An 18,079-nucleotide genomic window follows, 5' to 3' on the forward strand; every position below is an offset into this window, starting at 1 on the left:
TCTTTATGACTTTTTAACTGTAAAACTCTACAGTAAAAGGAAAAGCACATTTGTAGGATTAAAAAAAAAAACTGTGGGAAGATAGGTAGCCTGACCAGAGGGTTCACTTTCCATTCTGCTCTAAAGATAAAAATAATAGTGGAGGCCAAGAGACACATCTGTTTCTTTCCTTTAAGCTTTTAGTCTCTCTCTAATGCTCAAAAAAAAATTTTTTAAGACTTTTCTTGCAATTCTTTTTGCAGACTCTTTTTAGTGTGATCTTAAAAAATATTTCAAAGAATTCCATATGATAAAGGCATAGCAAAAGATTTGTTCTTTTCAAATAAACTGCCCTTGCTTTGTCAACAGTGTTTTCTAACTCATGGCAGTCTGCCTTTTGATTTCCAGATCCTTCTCCTCTTCCCTGTCTAAATGGTAGGCTGAACTCGGGGCCTGAAAACGTCGGGGGTTCGGACGTCTGGGTTTTCTTTCTGGATGAACCATTACTGTGCCATGAAGCACTGGGAGCCTCTTCCCATTTTCTGTAACAAAGGAGTCTTCATCCGACAGAAGAGGATAATAGCATTGGCTTGGCAACTCCTCAGGAGCTTCAGGAGGCATAATTAATTAACATTAGTACTCTTGAGACAAAAAGAGCTATTTAAGTATAAATCTTAATTATCATGATTATTATGAGTCTATAGCTGAACCATACCCTTCTCCGTTTTTAAGGCAGAAAAGCAAGTAAAACTTTCTGTCCTTTCACTCCCAGGACAAGACATGGGTCCTGACAAATGGCCTTAAGAACAAGTAGTGGGGGGCTTTATATTTTCTTAATGTGTAACATTTGGAGAAATTTCCCCACCGTACATTCTTTGGCCTAAGTACACCAAACCTAAACAGGCCAGTTCGAGGGCAATTCTAAGTGCTGTAGAGAGCTCTAGCTCATCCAGACGTCATGAGTCTTTGGATAAAACGGCACAAATGAAAAGCTGTGGGGAAAACTCTTCCAATATTTATAGTTTGCTCCTGACGCGCATTTTGCATAGGAGGCAACTGCTCCCAAATTAGGCAGCATAAGTCACTGACTCCCACTGCTTATGTGAATGAGCATTCTTGAGCTGTGACATTCTTCCTGAATGAGTGGGCCTTAAAGGCACTCTTTATGTACAGCCTAAAGAATGGAAAGCTTTAAAACCCGGGTATTTTACCATCTAGTGCTCTGGCTAGGCTTGTTCCAAGCCTGAAGTATTAATCATTTGATTAATGATTTCAACAGGAGAATCCACTCTTAAGCAATCAACGTGTTCACGTTTACAGTAATATCTGACCTTGAAAATTCTTAGAACTTGTGCTATCTAATCAAAAGATGCTAACAAAGGCTCCAGGTTTCTTCCTCATGGCACTCACAAGCAATCTCTCTGCCATGAATTTCTGCTTAGAATTGTGCTTAAAAGGTACCCTCACCACTCCTAATCTCCACTCAGTCTCCACCCACACATTCGTGCTCATGAAGGGACTTCTCTATAGGTGGGATTGAATTCCAGTGACATCCACATAATGGATCAATTTCATCTTAGACAAGTCTTATTTTTGACCTGTAAGCTAAATAGGATACAGCAGAATCTTTAGAGAATCCTCAGATAACCCCATGTTTTCTGTGTTTGTGCCTGCACTGCTGTCTCTACTTATTCACTCTCCCAAGCCTCCTTAAGCCATCCTACCTTTTGCCAAGCCCAATTAGAGTGCATCTCTGTGCACCAACTATTCCATATTTTTATCATTATTGCTGGTTAATACCCTTGGAGAGTCAGTGAGGTAACCTCGATGGATGCCTGACCAGTTCTTTCAGTGCTCACACCCCCCACCACCACCACCACTGACCCTGGCTAGGTTCTGCAGGGCAGAAGCGAACTATCCTTACTACTCAAAGTGTGGTCCATGGATTTTGAGCACCATCTGGGAGCTTGTTAGAAATGCAAACTCTAAGCCCTTCTCCAGACTCATAGCATCAGAATCTGCATTTAACAGGATTTCCAGGAGATCTAATTGCTCATCAAAGTTTGAGAAACCCTGGTTTACAACTCCATGGCAAGTTTGACCAAAGTCAAAAGGCCCCAAGTGAAGCGTAGAGCAAACCTGAAAATAGCATACCTAAATATTGAGGGGGGAGGGCAGCGACTGCAGAAAATATTAGGGGTAATGGCAAGAGGTGTGTTTTGTCCCCAGTGGCACATGTCTGGACCCCACTCCAAATGGAGAGGGGGAGGAGACAGCTTAGACACCTGAGAGAGCTCACATTCACCCACCCTCTCTAGGAGCCCAACGCTGACTTAGTTTTCTCCTGAAAGGGCCTAGTCTAGAAAGCTCAGGTAGTCAGGGGGCAGAGTCTGGAGGTCCTCTTCTCTGGGCAAGCCCAAGCCTCTAGATGAGGGAGGACAAAGCTGAGAGAAAAGCGTTTCTGGTCAGCAAGTTTCTTCCTAAAGGCTACAGAGCATAAGCACAAAGGGACGTGAGGATGGGTACCGTGTCATTATGCTCTCACACCTCCCTCAGGAGAGGACCACACTGAGCTCCTCCCTATTCTGGGTCAGGTACCCTGAGGGCACTCCCAGATGCTCATCTTCACAACCACCTTCTAAGGAGGTGCTAGAACCCTACATTTTACAGAGAAGCAAAGCTAGGTTTAGAGGTGGTAAGAAAATCACTCAAAGCCACACAGGTCGTGAAAGACAGAACTCTTATGTGCATCAGATCTGAGTTCCAAACCCAAACCCTTCCCCCTGTGCCAAGCTTCCTTTGGAATAATGAGGAGAGGGGGAAAACTATGTTTAAATTCCAAGCTCAAACACCAGATATGAATGAGTCATTTGGATCCACAGCAAAAGACAGGAGTTATCTCATGAAAAGTAAAATTTTTGAGGTTCTACCTATTCCACTTAGTTTTTCTGTTCAACGGCTTCCACAAAAAGAAGGGGTGCTTAATTCTTTATTGCCTGCAATTTCTGCACACCTTCAGCTGAACAGCTTTCCTTCCTGCCTTCCATGAGTAGATCCTGCCTAATAGCGGGACGGGGACATCCCTGGGAATTAGAAGCCAGGGTAAAGACCACCACAAACAGAAGCAGGGGACAGAAATGAAAGCCCAAGTGTTTCTTCATCTTTCATCATTTTATGGGTGGTTGCAGTGCTTTCTATTATTGGGAGAAAGGGCTTTGTTTTATTGCCTGTTGGTGGGTAGCCCAGCGCCCTCTGTTTGTTAAACCTCCAGACAGATCTGACAAATTGTTCAAAATCCTAGGATTCTAGTACAACAGGATGTTAAGCAAGACTCTCCTGCCTTAGTAACCGACACCAAAGTGAACATGAGACACTCACAGGCGGAATTCACAAAGGAAATGGCTGAGAACTGAATCCACTGTCCTTTGAAACATCTGATTCACGCTGAGACTTCAAAAGGTCCCAGAGAGAAGAGAAAAAGGAAGGACTTATAAAGAAGTTTCTTTGGGGAGAAGTGTTGCCAACGTCACCACCCCACCATGGGGCTTCCACCGGCTGCGCTTGAGGACGTGTCCTGTATTCTCTGCAGGCGAAAGGCTCAGAGGACAAGTGTCTGGCTCTGCCAGAGAAGGCTCAGGCCACCTGTGGTGGAACGTTTGGGTTCCACCTGTACACCCAGAAATGTCAGGCAGGACAAGGGATCACTAGGGTTCCCCGTGGACCAGATGGAGGAAGTCTGCACGGGGAGTCCAGAGGGCCAGAGGGACCCCAAAAGCACAAAGCTGCATTCCTGGGTGCTGAGGAAGGAGGTGCTTCCAGCAGCCAGAACAGAAATGCATTTATGTCATGGGAACTGCAGGAGAGGGTGCTGCAGAGAGAGGAACCTCCACAAAGGGCTCCAGGAAACAAGATCGGTGAATCGGCATTGAACACCGCCAGGTCCCAAGAGCACAGAGCCACCAGCCAGCACACTTCCCCACCCTCTGTACCCCAAGCCCAACCCCTCCGCCTCATTAGTGAGCTCCAGCCCCCGCCCCCATGCTGCCAGCCCGAACTGGGAGGGGAGAGGACACTGACCCTCAAAGCAAGTCCAGAGTTGGTTTCTAACTCAGAAGAGACATCCTGTTTCTCAGTTGAGATTTTGTCTGCAACCTCAAGTGACCAAAGGATTGTCTGTTACTCAACAATGAGCAGAAAAATCTTACCTGGGCCAGAGCTCCCATCTAGACCAGTGACTCTCACACTTGGCTGTACATTGGAGTCACTGGGAATCTCAAAAGTGAAAAATGCCAAAGCCGGAGCCACTGAATCAGAATTGCCAGAGATGGGCCCCAGGAATGTGTCTTAAACAATGAAATAAGATAAAACAACAATTAAAACTCACCGGTTGATTCTAACGTGCAATATAGAGTGCGATGCTACTGTTCTAGGAACCCGAGAAGATTACTCTTACTGACTAAATTGTAAAGGGCCGATGGAAAACCAAAACAAAATGAAATTAATTTGACTGTCACCAGTTGTCCTCTTCCATGTGTTAGAAAGATAAACACCACCGTTCTCTAGATTGCACTGCATGTCGTGCTCTGACCAGAGCAGAGTCCAGTTCTAAGCATGGGATCCAAAACAATCGATCTAGTGTTTGAAGTTTGGGGAAGTCTTTCCTCCCTTTCTCAGTTGCTAGCCAGGCTGCTAATGATGATCAGATAGAAAAAGCACTGGCCTGGTACCCGGGCCCTGCTGACATCCAAAGACCTGATAACACCTGTCCCTCCTCACAGCACCCTGGCTAGGGCTGGTGTCTGGTGTCGGACTCTGCAAGGTCCCAGCACCCCGGAGAGACGTTATATGGGGATCTTTACTACCTTCCTCCCAACCTCACACGCCATCGATGGCACCCTCCTGGCCTGGCTGATGCTGGCTCGGGGTCTCTCTGCCCCATCCTCGCTCCAAGTGGAAAGCAGAGTGTCTGCCACCACATCCCGTGTTTCCACACCATGCTGTGCGAGAGGCAATCGGGACTGTCACTAGGTTCAGTCAGCCATCATCTTCCATGCTCACCCATTTTTCTTTTATCAGGGACTTTTTGTTTATTTGTTTTTATTTCTGTTTTAATTTCTTTCAACACGCTTCATTCTCTATCTCCAAATAGCGGGTGAATTCCTAAGCAAAGGGACCATTTCACAGAAATCTCGGTTCTGAGCTGAATGAGGAATACACATGCAAGGACGAAAGAGCTGCCATTTTAATTCTCTGGCTTCATACGGTGATGCAACCAGCTTCACAGGGATCCCAAGCTGCTTGCTTCCTGGTAAGTCCAGAAACTCCCAGTGTGAAAAAAGGGGATCTCATCAAAACAACTAGGAAAAAAAGTAGCTGAAACTTCTTATCATAACGATTTGTGGGAGCTAAACTTCTTGAGCAATTACTATAAGATGACAGCAGAAATACTGAAGGGCTATAAATCCAAATGTGACCTGATGTCCTTAACTTGGAATGTACATTTAGACCAGAAGGGAAATTACATATATATATGCTATTTGTCTATTTTTCTTTAGTTTTAAAGGGGGTTAAGAGGGAAAGAAAGCAATTCTAAGAAAAGCCATTATCTGTGGGCTACGGCTACAAATCTCATAAATACCCACAAAGATTCTATCACACAAAGCCAAGTAAGATCACACTCTAATTGGTCAAAGTGGTTTATGGCCCATAAGGGCCATTTATATCCACTATCAACCCGGGCCAAGTCTCTTTCATTTCCACTTTCATTTATTACTCCTCGATAGCTGGTCCTTCAGTAAATACTTAAAAAGAAAAAAAAATCAGACTTTTCTAAAAGCCGTATTTACATTGAAGATCTGATAAAAAGGAATAAATGAACAAGAAAATGGAAAAAAAAAGGAGAGAAGAAAACATCTTTATAAAATGTGGCTTAATTTTTGTTTTAGATAAATACATATTTCCTTTTAAGGGAATATTTGAGAGACTCCAAAATATTCTTATGCCAGAAAACCATTCTTTCCTATCACTAGCTAAGTTAAAACTAACAAAGTGATCGATAAAAATGAGGCCACAGAGATAAGAGGAGATAAGTTCTACCAAATATTGGTACCATACAGAAATGTTCAAAAGAAAATACATCAAAATCTTATCTAAAATAGAAGCTACTGGCTTTACACTGACAGAACAGTGCTCATATCAAAGCACACAGACCACTTCTAAAACTTTTAAACACTAGACCTTCACCCTGGAATCAAGTTCACCTCCAACTGTTTCAAAAGTCAGTTGGCCAAATTCACATAAAGTCTGAAGTTTAGTTAAGAGTAACATACCAATGTCAGTTTCTTAGTTTTGACAAATGTAAGTAATGCAAGATGTTAGCATCAGGGAAACAAGGTGAGGCGTATCTGGGAACTCTGGATACCATCTTTGCAACTTTTCGGTATATTTAAAATTATTCACAAATCAAAAGTTTATTTAAAAACAGACAAAAAGCACTTGTCCCAAAAGCAGTCTCTGAATTTAACTATAAAGCTGTTATCCCTCCAAACATGCAGGAAAAGAAACATAGCAATCTAGCTATTTACTACAGCAAATGTAGCCAAGCAACTAAACTCGCAATTAAGAGGAAGATTTAATGAAACAGACAACAACTGCCAAGGTGTCTGGGTAAGTCATCCAAACATAGCTTCTTTTATGTGCTCCTGAAACGTTGTTTGTAAATCAAACTTATATAATTCAAATCACATTTTGAGCACACTAAGGAAGCCTGTGCATTTAAAAAGCTGTTGAGGGGCTTTTTGGAAGATGGCAGAAGAGTAAGACGTGGAGATCACCTTCCTCCCCACAGATACATCAGAAATACATCTACACGTGGAACAACTCCTACAGAACACCTACTCAACACTGGCAGAAGACCTCAGACCTCCCAAAAGGCAAGAAACTCCCCACGTACCTGGGTAGGGCAAAAGAAAAAAGAATAAACAGAGACAAAAGAATAGGGACAGGACCTGCACCAGTGGGAGGGAGCTGTGAAGGAGGACAGGTTTCCACACACTAGGAGCCCCTTCGCGCGTGGAGACTGCGGGTGGCGGAGGGGGAAAGCTTCGGAGCTGCGGAGGAGAGCACAGGAACAGGGGTGCAGAGGGCAAAGTGCAGAGATTCCCTCACAGAGGATCAGGGCCGACCGGCACTCACCAGCCCGAGAGGCTTGTCTGCTCACCCGCCGGGGCAGGCGGGGCTGGGAGCTGAAGCTCGGGCTTCGGTCGGAGCGCAGGGAGAGGACTGGCAGCATGAACACAGCTTGAAGGGGTTAGTGCACCACGGCTAGCCAGGAGGGAGTCTGGGGAAAAGTCTGGACCTGCCGAAGAGGCAAGAGACTTTTTCTTCCCTCTTGGTTTCCTGGTGCGCGAGGAGAGGGGATTAAAATCGCTGCTTAAAGGAGCTCCAGAGACGGGAGCGAGCCGCGGCTAACAGCGCGGACCCCAGAGACGGGCATGAGACGCTAAGGCTACTGCTGCCGACACCAAGAAGCCTGTGTGCGAGCACAGGTCACTATCCAAACCTCCCTTCCGGGGAGGCTGTGCAGCCCGCCACTGCCAGGATCCCGTGATCCAGGGACAACTTCCCCGGGAGAACGCACGGCGTGCCTCAGTCTGGTGCGACGTCGCGCCGGTGCAACGTCACGCCAGCCTCTGCGCCGCAGGCTCCACCCGCACTCCGAGCCCCTCCCTCCCGCCGGCCTGAGTGAGCCAGAGCCCCCGAATCAGCGGCTCCTTTAACCCCGTCCTGTCTGAGCGAAGAACAGATGCCCTCCGGCGACCTACACTTAGAGGCGGGGCCATATCCAAAGCTGAGCCCCGGGAACTGTGCGAACAAAGAAGAGAAAGGGAAATGTCTCCCAGCAGCCTCAGGAGCAGCGGATTTAATCTCCACAATCAACTTGATGTACCCTGCACCTGTGGAATACCTGAATAGACAACGAATCTTCCCAAATTGAGGAGATGGACTTTGAGAGCAAGATTTATGATTTTTCCCCCTTTCCTCTTTTTGTGAGTGTGTATGTGTATGCTCCTGTGTGAAATTTTGTCTGTACAGCTTTGCTTTCACCATTTGTCCTAGGGTTATATCCGTCCGTTTTTTGTGTTGTTTTTTTCTTTTACTTAAAAATTTTTTTTCTTAAAAATTATTTTTTATTTTAATAAATTTATTTTATCTTACTTTATTTTATTTTAGCCCCTTTCTTTCTTCCTTTCTACTTTTTCTCCCTTTTATTCTGAGCCGTGTGGATGAAAGGCTCTTGGTGCTCCAGCCAGGAGTCAGTGCTGTGCCTCTGAGCTGGGAGAGGTAACTTCAGGACAGTGGTCCACAACAGACCTCCCAGCTCCATGCAATATCAAATGGCGAAAATCTCCCAGATATCTCCATCTCTACACCAACACCCAGCTTGTCTCAACGACCAGCAAGCTACACTGCTAGACACCCTACGCCAAACAACTAGCAAGACAGGAACACAACCCCATCCATTAGCAGAGAGGCTGCCTAAAATGATAAGTCCACAGGCACCCCAAAACACACCACCACACGTGGACCTAACCACCAGAAAGACAAGATCCAGCCTCATCCACCAGAACACAGACATTAGTCCCCTCCACCAGGAAGCCTACACAACCCACTGAACCAACCTTAGCCACTGGGCACAGACACCAAAAACAATGGAAACGACGATCCTGCAGCCTGCAAAAAGGAGACCCCAAACACAGTAAGTTAAGCAAAATGAGAAGACAGAAAAACACAAAGCAGATGAAGGAGCAAGGTAAAAACCCACCAAACCTAACAAATGAGAGGAAATAAGCAGTCTACCTGAAAAAGAATTCAGAATAATGATAGTAACGATGATCCAAAATCTTGGAAACAGAATAGAGAAAATGCAAGAAACATTTAACAAGGACCTAGAAGAACGAAAGATGAAACAAGCAACGATGAACAACACAATAAATGAAATGAAAAATACTCTAGACTGGTTCAATAGCAGAATAACTGAGGCAGAAGAACGGATAAGTGACCTGGAAGACAAAATAGTGGAAATAACTACTGCAGAGCAGAATAAAGAAAAAAGAATGAAAACAACTGAGGACAGTCTCAGAGACCTCTGGGACAACATTAAACGCACCAACATTCGAATTATAGGGGTTCCAGAAGAAGAAGAGAAAAAAAAAAAGGGACTGAGAAGACATTTGAAGAGATTATAGTTGAAAACTTCCCTAATATGGGAAAGGAAATAGTTAATCAAGTCCAGGAATCACAGAGAGTCCCATACAGGATAAATCCAAGGAGAAATACTCCAAGACACATATTACTCAAACTGTCAAAAATTAAATACAAAGAAAACATATTAAAAGCAGCAAGGGAAAAACAACAAATAACACACAAGGGAATCCCCATAAGGTTAACAGCTGATCTTTCAGCAGAAACTCTGCAAGCCAGAAGGGACTGGCAGGACATATTTAAAGTGGCGAAGGAGAAAAACCTGCAACCAAGATTGCTCTACCCAGCAAGGATCTCATTCAGATTTGATGGAGAAATTAAAACCTTTACAGACAAGCAAAAGCTGAGACAGTTCAGCGTCACCAAACCAGCTTTACAACAAATGCTAATGGATCTTCTCTAGGCAAGAAACACAAGAGAAGGAAAAGACCTACAATAACCCAAAACAATTAAGAAAACGGGAATAGGAACATACATATCGATAATTACCTTATATAAATGGATGAAATGCTCCCACCAAAAGACACAGACTGGCTGAATGGATACAAAAACAAGACCCATATATATGCTGTCTACAACAGACCACTTCACACCCAGAGACACACACACTGAAAGTGAGGGAATGGAAAAAGATATTCCATGCAAATGGAAATCAAAAAAAAGCTGGAGTAGCAATTCTCATATTAGAAAAAATAGACTTTAAAATAAAGACTATTACAAGAGACAAAGAAGGATACTACATAATGATCAAGGGATCAATCCAAGAAGAAGATATAACAATTGTAAATATTTATTCACCCAACAATACATAAGGCAAATACTAACAGCCATAAAAGGAGAAATCGACAGTAACACATTCATAGTAGGAGACTTTAACACCCACTTTCACCAATGGACAGATAATCTAAAATGAAAATAAATAAAGAAACACAAGCTTTAAAAGATACATTAAACAAGATGGACTTAATTGATATTTATTGGACATTCCATCCAAAACCAACAGAATACACATTTTTCTCAAGTGCTCACGGAACATTCTCCAGGATAGATCATATCTTGGGTCACAAATCAAGCCTTGGTAAATTTAAGAAAATTGAAATTGTATCAAGTATCATTTCCGACCATAACACTATGAGACTAGATATCAATTACAGGAAAAGTTCTGTAAAATATACAAACACATGGAGGCTAAACAATACACTACTTAATAACGAAGTGATCACTGAAGAAATCAAAGAGGAAATTAAAAAATACCTAGAAACAAATGACAATGGAGACACGATGACCCAAAATCTATGGGATGCAGCAAAAGCAGTTCTAAGAGGGAAGTTTATAGTAATACAATCCTACCTTAAGAAACAGGAAACATCTCAAATAAACAAGCTAAGCTTGCACTTAGAGCAATTAGAGAAAGAAGAACAAAAAATCTCAAAGTTAGCAGAAGGAAAGAAATCATAAAGATCAGATCAGAAATAAATGAAAAAGAAATGAAGGAAACAATAGCAAAGATCAATAAAACTAAAAGCTGGTTCTTTGAGAAGATAAACAAAATTGATAAACCATTAGCCAGACTTATCAGGAAAAAAAGGGAGAAGACTCAAATCAATAGATTAGAAATGAAAAAGGATAAGTAACAACTGACACTGTAGAAATACAAAAGATCATGAGAGGGCTTCCCTGGTGGTGCATTGGTTGAGAGTCCGCCTGCCGATGGAGGGGACACGGGTTCATGCCCTGTTCCGGGAAGATCCCAAGTGCTGTGGAGCAGCTGGGTCCATAAACCATGGCCGCTGAGCCTGCACGTACAGAGCCTGTGCTCCAAAACGGGAGAGGCCACAGCAGTGAGAAGCCCGCGTACCAAAAAAAAAAAGAAAAAAAGAAAAAAAAATCATGAGCGATTACTACAAGCAACTCCATGCCAATAAAATGGACAACCTGGAAGAAATGGACAAATCTTAGAAATGCACAACCTGCCAAGACTGAATCAGGAAGAAATTGAAAATATGAACAGACCAATCACAAGCACTGAAATTGAAACTGTGATTTAAAATCTTCCAACAAACAAAAGCCCAGGACCAGATGGCTTCACAGGCGAATTCTATCAAACATTTAGAGAAGAGTTAACACCTATCCTTCTCAAACTCTTCCAAAATATAGCAGAGGGAGGAACACTTCCAAACTCATTCTACGAGGCCACCATCACCCTGATACCAAAACAAGACAAGGATGTCAGAAAGAAAACTACAGGCCAATATCACTGATGAACATAGATGCAAAACTCCTCAACAAAATACTAGCAAAGAGAATCCAACAGCACATTAAGAGGATCATATACCATGATCAAGTGGGGTTTGTTCCAGGAATGCAAGGATTCTTCAATATATGCAAATCAATCAATGTGATAAACCATATTAACAAATTGAAGGAGAAAATCCATATGGTCATGTCAATAGATGCAGAGAAAGCTTTCACCAAAATTCAACACCAATTTATGATAAAAACCCTCCAGAATGTAGGCATAGAGGGAACTTTCCTCAACATAAAAAGGCCATGTATGACAAACCCACAGCCAGCATCGTCCTCAATGGTGAAAAACGGAAAGCATTTCCACTTAGATCAGGAACAATACCAGGTTACCCTCTCTCACCACTCTTATTCAACATAGTTTTGGGAGTTTTAGCCACAGCAATCAGAGAAGAAAAGGAAATAAAAGGAATACAAATCGGAAAAGAAGAAGTAAAGCTGTCACTGTTTGCAGATGACATGATACTATACATAGAGAATCCTAAAGATGCTACCAGAAAACTACTAGAGCTAATCAATGAATTTGGTAAAGTAGCAGGATACAAAATTAATGAACAGAAAATCTGGCATTCGTATACACTAATGATGAAAAATCTGAAAGTGAAATCAAGAAAATACTCCCAATTTACCATTGCAACAAAAAGAATAAAATATCTAGGAATAAACCTACCTAAGAAGACAAAAGATCTGTATGCAGAAAATTATGAGACATTGATGAAAGAAATTAAAGATGATACAAATAGATGGAGAGATATACCATGTTCTTGGATTGGAAGTATCAACGTTGTGAAAATGACTATACTACCCAAAGCAATCTACAGATTCAATGCAAACCCTATCAAACTACCACTGGCATTTTTCACAGAACTAGAACAAAATATTTCACAATTTGTATGGAAACACAAAAGGCCCCGAATAGCCAAAGCAATCTAGAGAAAGAAAAACAGAGCTGGAGGAATCAGGCTCCCTGACTTCAGACTATACTACAAAGCTACAGTAATCAAGACAGTATTGTACTGGCACAAAAACAGAAAGATAGATCAATGGAACAGGATAGAAAGCCGAGAGATAAACCCACATACATATGGTCACCTTATCTTTGATAAAGGAGGCAGGAATGTACAGTGGAGAAAGGACAGCCTCTTCAATAAGTGGTGCTGGGAAAACTGGACAGGTACATGTAAAAGTATGAGATTAGAACACTCCCTAATACCATACAGAAAAATAAGCTCAAAATGGATTAAAGACCTAAATGTAAGGCCAGAAACTATCAAACTCTTAGAGGAAAACATAGGCAGAACACTCTATGACATAAATCACAGCAAGATCCTTTTTGACCCACCTTCTAGAGAAATGGAAATAAAAACAAAAATAAACAAATGGGACCTAATGAAACTTCAAAGCTTTTGCACAGCAAAGGAAACCATAAACAAGACCAAAAGACAACCCTCAGAATGGGAGAAAATATTTGCAAATGAAGCAACTGACAAAGGATTAATCTCCAAAATTTACAAGCAGCTCATGCAGCTCAATAACATAAAAACAAACAACCCAATCCAAAAATGGGCAGAAGACCTATATAGACATTTCTCCAAAGAAGATATACAGAGTGCCAACAAACACATGAAAGAATGCTCAACATCATTAATCATTAGAGAAATGAAAATCAAAACTACAATGAGATATCATCTCACACCAGTCAGAATGGCCATCATCAAAAAATCTAGAAACAATAAATGCTGGAGAGGGTGTGGAGAAAAGGGAACACTCTTGCACTGCTGGTGGGAATGTGAATTGGTACAGCCACTATGGAGAACAGTACGGAGGTTCCTTAAAAAACTACAAATAGAACTACCATATGACCAAGCAATCCCACTACTGGGCATATACCCTGAGAAAACCATAATTCAGAAAGAGTCATGTACCAAAATGTTCATCGCACCTTTATTTACAATAGCCAGGAGATGGAAACAACCTAAGTGTCCATCATTGGATGAATGGATAAAGAAGATGTGGCACATATATACAATGGAATATTACTCAGCCATAAAAACAAATGAAATTGAGTTATTTCTAGTGAGGTGGAAGGAACTAGAGTCTGTCATACAGAGTGAAGTAAGTCAGAAAGAGAAAGACAAATATCGTATGCTAACACATATATGGAATCTAAGAAAAAAAATGTCATGAAGAACCTAGGGGTAAGACAGGAATAAAGACACAGACCTACTAGAGAATGGACTTGAGGATATGGGGAGGGGGAAGGGTAAGCTGTGACAAAGTGAGAGAGTGGCATGGACATATATACACTACCAAATATAAAATAGATAGCTAGTGGGAAGCTGCCGCATAGCACAGGGAGATCAGCTTGGTGCTTTGTGACCACCTAGTGGGGTGGGATAGGGAGGGTGGGAGGGAGGGAGACGCAAGAGGGAAGAGATATGGGAACATATGTATATGTATAACTGATTCACTTTGTTATGAAGCAGAAACTAACACACCATTGTAAAGCAATTATACTCCAATAGAGATGCAAAAAAATAAATAAAGAGTTTAAAATCAAAATAAATAAATAATTAATTAATTAAAATGCTGTTAAATAAATACCAGGATAACAGGAAGATGTATTGTGTAATGAGAATTATTGCATTCTCGTTTGGTGAAGGTGGCTTGCAGCCATCACCTTTGTCCATGTGGCTGCCCTGCGAGCCACACTAGTACATGCTGCCCAAGCAGCCCCTACCCCATGGGCCTCCAAGTTTCTGTTTTCCCTTCCCCTCTGCAAGGCTGTTTTTGTGTGGCTTTGATTAACTCGGGACTATTATGATGAGGAATTCTAATCATGTACAGGTCCCAGTATCCAGAGGGCTCAGTCTCTACAATAGTACCAGGTATTTGGGCAACACAATCAATCAAGTAAGAATACTTCACTGAGCAAGAGTAACTGGAGCAGGTAAATGCGTGACATCATCCCTGCTTTTACTGAGGCTCCCACTGAAATTCTTCTGCTGACCATGTACCGGACTCCTGATGCCAGCCATCCTTTTCCCAACCCAAACCATTGGTCAGATTGGAACTTTTACCACTCCTAGAAAAACAATTCAGGATCCCATCAAAGGATGCCACAACTCAGTCAGCCCAGGTAAGCAAAACATTCCACGACACTAGTTTCTCATCCATGGATGAGAGAGCAGGATTCTGAGTCCCAAATGGATAAGGGACTAGAAAATATATCTTAAATAGTTCATGAGCCAACCAAATACAGTTCACCCACTCACAGATTTGTTTGGGTTTTGCCATTGTGGATACAAAATCTCATGTAACACTCGAGAGAAAAATAATGTGTGTTTATCAGAATATTGTTCAAAGTTATTCATCCCCATCACCTCCATGGAAAAGAGTATGAATCCTTGCCCCTGGACTTGGCTTTGGCATGATGTTGTCAGTAATTGAGTGATATACCCTATCTTCTCCCCAGATGCAAAAACAGGTACTCACCATCATCGATTCCAGGCCAGCCCATGAAGTGAGCAGAAATCTGTTTCTCATCCTTCCCATACTCATTCTTGGCTACTAACTTGTAGTCCCCATTATTCATGTGAGTGGGATTATCCAGCTGGAGGCAGCCGTGGTACTCCGTGTGATTGGTAACATGGATTTTAGTACAGATGTATTTGGATTCATTCAAAATTGCCCCATTATAGAACCACTGAAGCGCTGGTTTGGGGTTGCCTTTCACAGTGAATGGAATGCACCAGTGGTGGTCTGAGGTTGGAGATTCGAGAAATGTGATAGTTGGAGCAACTAAATTGAAAAAGAGAGAGTTAATAGCATCAGAAAGCTCAGAATTCTCCCCATCTCCAGATCTCTGTGTCATCAACAGGGGATTTTTATTCAACCATTGTTTGGTTTAAGAAAACACATGACCCACAACTCTGGAATCCATCAATATTTTGTATCATCATCAAGGTTGATTTAACTTCTACAGAGTGCTTCAGAGAGACTCCTTTCCCTGCTCTGCTTAAAGCCCATGCATTGTAGTCATTTTCACATCTATTCAGTGTGAGAACCAACTCCAAACAGATCCCTGAGATTTCTGACAGTGGAAAGCATTCATTTGAAGTTGACTTTGGTTTCTAATATATATGCCTTTGATACTAGGGAGATTAATCACCAAAACATTGAGGACTACTATTTTTACAGGACTTCACTAAATAATACAAATAACGACAAAACTGACTTTGCAAATCTTGCCTGAAGCCCTGATCTTGCATAACTTTTCTAAAACAAGTAAAACTGGTCAATGCAATGAATGTTGCTATCGATGTTGATTGACTATTATAAAGTCTGATAAATTGATAATATTTTTCACCAATGGTCAATAGGAAACTCTCTTTAAAAGCACTACTTTTCATTACAGTACACCCATTTTTGCTGGAATTGGAGATATCAAAGTTTTGATCCTTTAAATGTCTGAGGTCCTATCTAAACCTGAACAAACAAACTAGAGATTATTTTAACCTGAAGTATAAAGCACTTTATTCTTAGGGGAAACAAACATTATCAAGTAGCATCTTTAAACAGAGTACTTATCCTGAGTGAAGCTATTTAAAATCCCTCATAATTGTTTATTTTTATGTGATCTGACTTTGATAATTATAAAATCAAGGACTGGAAGAGATCTTTGAGACCTAATAGCATCATTTTTCAGATGAAGAAACCCAAGTGCAATAAGGTTAAGTGACTTGGTCAAGGTTACTGAGTGAGGAAAATCTGGAACAGGAATCCAGATCTCCTAATACCTAATCCAGTAGCCCTTCCCCTCATGCACTGCTTCCTGGTTGTATATGTTCATCACACAAAGCGGGGGAAATCATAGCCTGCTAACAAATACACTCTGAGTGGGATCACTGCAAAGGATGTCTCAGTTGCTAATATTCTTTATCACTTATTCCTTCTACTTGTTATCTAAACTTTGATAGACAAGGCCAATTCTCAAGACCATGGAGACTACATAGATATTAACCTAAACTGAGAAAAATTTGAATTGGAGTGCCCTTACTTATAGGTCTGTGTCACAAACACAAGGACCATGATGGGGCAGGGACAATACTTACCTTCCTCCTACCAGCCCAGGTGCCCATGCCTAGGCCTCACTTTTTCCTGTCACCACGCTCAAATTAGCTTTACGTGAGGTGTTGACTTAAGGACATAAAGTTGGAAACTGGTTGCATGTGTTTGGGGATGACATTGACTTCAAGCTTCCATGTGGGTCAAAATGATGAGAAATTATGAGTCCAGGACCTTCTGGGCGTCGGGGTAGTATTGACAGTGACAAAAGGTTGGTGATTTCAATCATTCACTCCAACAATCACATACGGAATGTGTGTTATAAGTGAATGTCAACCAGTGTATCAAACCTTGTGCCTACATGTGTGTAATGCATATTCATACTTACACACATGCACACTCGTGTTTTTCTCATCCAAATCCTAATCCAAACAGAGTAAAACCTCGTTACTTTATACCATGGCAGCTCAGAATTTCCACTCATGTGAAGATTATGTATTTTTTACTGAATACATACACCGTTCACACTGAATGCAACATCTGGAATGTTAAGTTATATGTTGTGTTGCTTATGATACTGGAAAATAATGCACATATGCTTAAGAAACTTTAATATCGTATGTCTTCAGTAGAGAGAAATTTAAAACAGTTATAAAAGTTTTTTTGCAGGTGATAATAATTTTCAGTCATTTAAGTAGGACTCCTCCAATTCCCCACAGAAGCTTGATGTCAAATAAATGGGGTAATTTTTTTTTTTTGTATCAACAGTATAATTAGGTGTTTGTGAACAGCCAGCTCAGTACTTTAGGTATCACAACTTTAAAGGTTCATATTGTTTTTACAGAGAAAAAAATTTAGAAACTGGTTTATCAGAATTTAAACTATAACTTATTAACAAAAAGAGGATAACCAGCTCAAAATACGTTCTATCAAGACAAGACGGGGAAGGCACAAGAGGACATGCTTAAAATCGGAAAAGAAGCTTAAAGATAACGCGTGAACAAGAGAGATTAGAAGAAATAGGACAAGTGAAAGGGGCTGATAATATTTCTTAATTAAGGATACACAAAACACTGCATATACTTTTTTAATGCACTAAAGCAGCACCCAGAGTGCCCCAACCACAAATGTAGGTGTAGCCACAATCATCTGCTATTAAAAACACATGCCGATCTGATTACGTACAATGTACAGTGAGGTTGACAGAATCTTGATCTTCTCCTACAAGATTTTCTGCCACACAAGAGATTTGCTTTCCACTGTCATCAGATGAAATGTTAGTTATCCTTAAGGAGCCCTGTGTGTGGCTTGTTTCATTCTACAAATGAATTAACAGACAAACATAATCTTGGTTAGGACTGAACCCAAAGTAACAAGATTTGGGGTTTCTTCCCCTAACTGCAGAAAATCATCTATAACATTAGAAAAAAGTTTCTAGCCTAATCGGGCTTAGGCAAAGGAGTTA

At 41.4% G+C, this 18,079-nt stretch overlaps 1 protein-coding gene across 12 annotated transcripts in view; it reads right to left on the reverse strand.

Moving 5' to 3' along the window:
• The window catches only part of NTRK2 (neurotrophic receptor tyrosine kinase 2), a 384,042-nt gene that overhangs the window by 309,837 nt on the left and 56,126 nt on the right, over positions 1-18,079 (reverse strand). For all 12 annotated transcript variants that reach the window (XM_049711806.1, XM_012538905.3, XM_049711808.1 and 9 more), the window contains 2 exons: positions 17,800-17,932; positions 15,043-15,348 (listed from right to left, as the gene is read on the reverse strand). In XM_049711806.1, coding sequence (XP_049567763.1) covers positions 15,043-15,348; positions 17,800-17,932 — 439 coding nt within the window. The remainder of the gene's footprint in view (positions 1-15,042; positions 15,349-17,799; positions 17,933-18,079) is intronic.

The sequence above is a fragment of the Orcinus orca genome, chromosome 6 (assembly GCF_937001465.1).
Source record: "Orcinus orca chromosome 6, mOrcOrc1.1, whole genome shotgun sequence".
Taxonomy (NCBI): Eukaryota; Metazoa; Chordata; class Mammalia; order Artiodactyla; family Delphinidae; genus Orcinus; species Orcinus orca.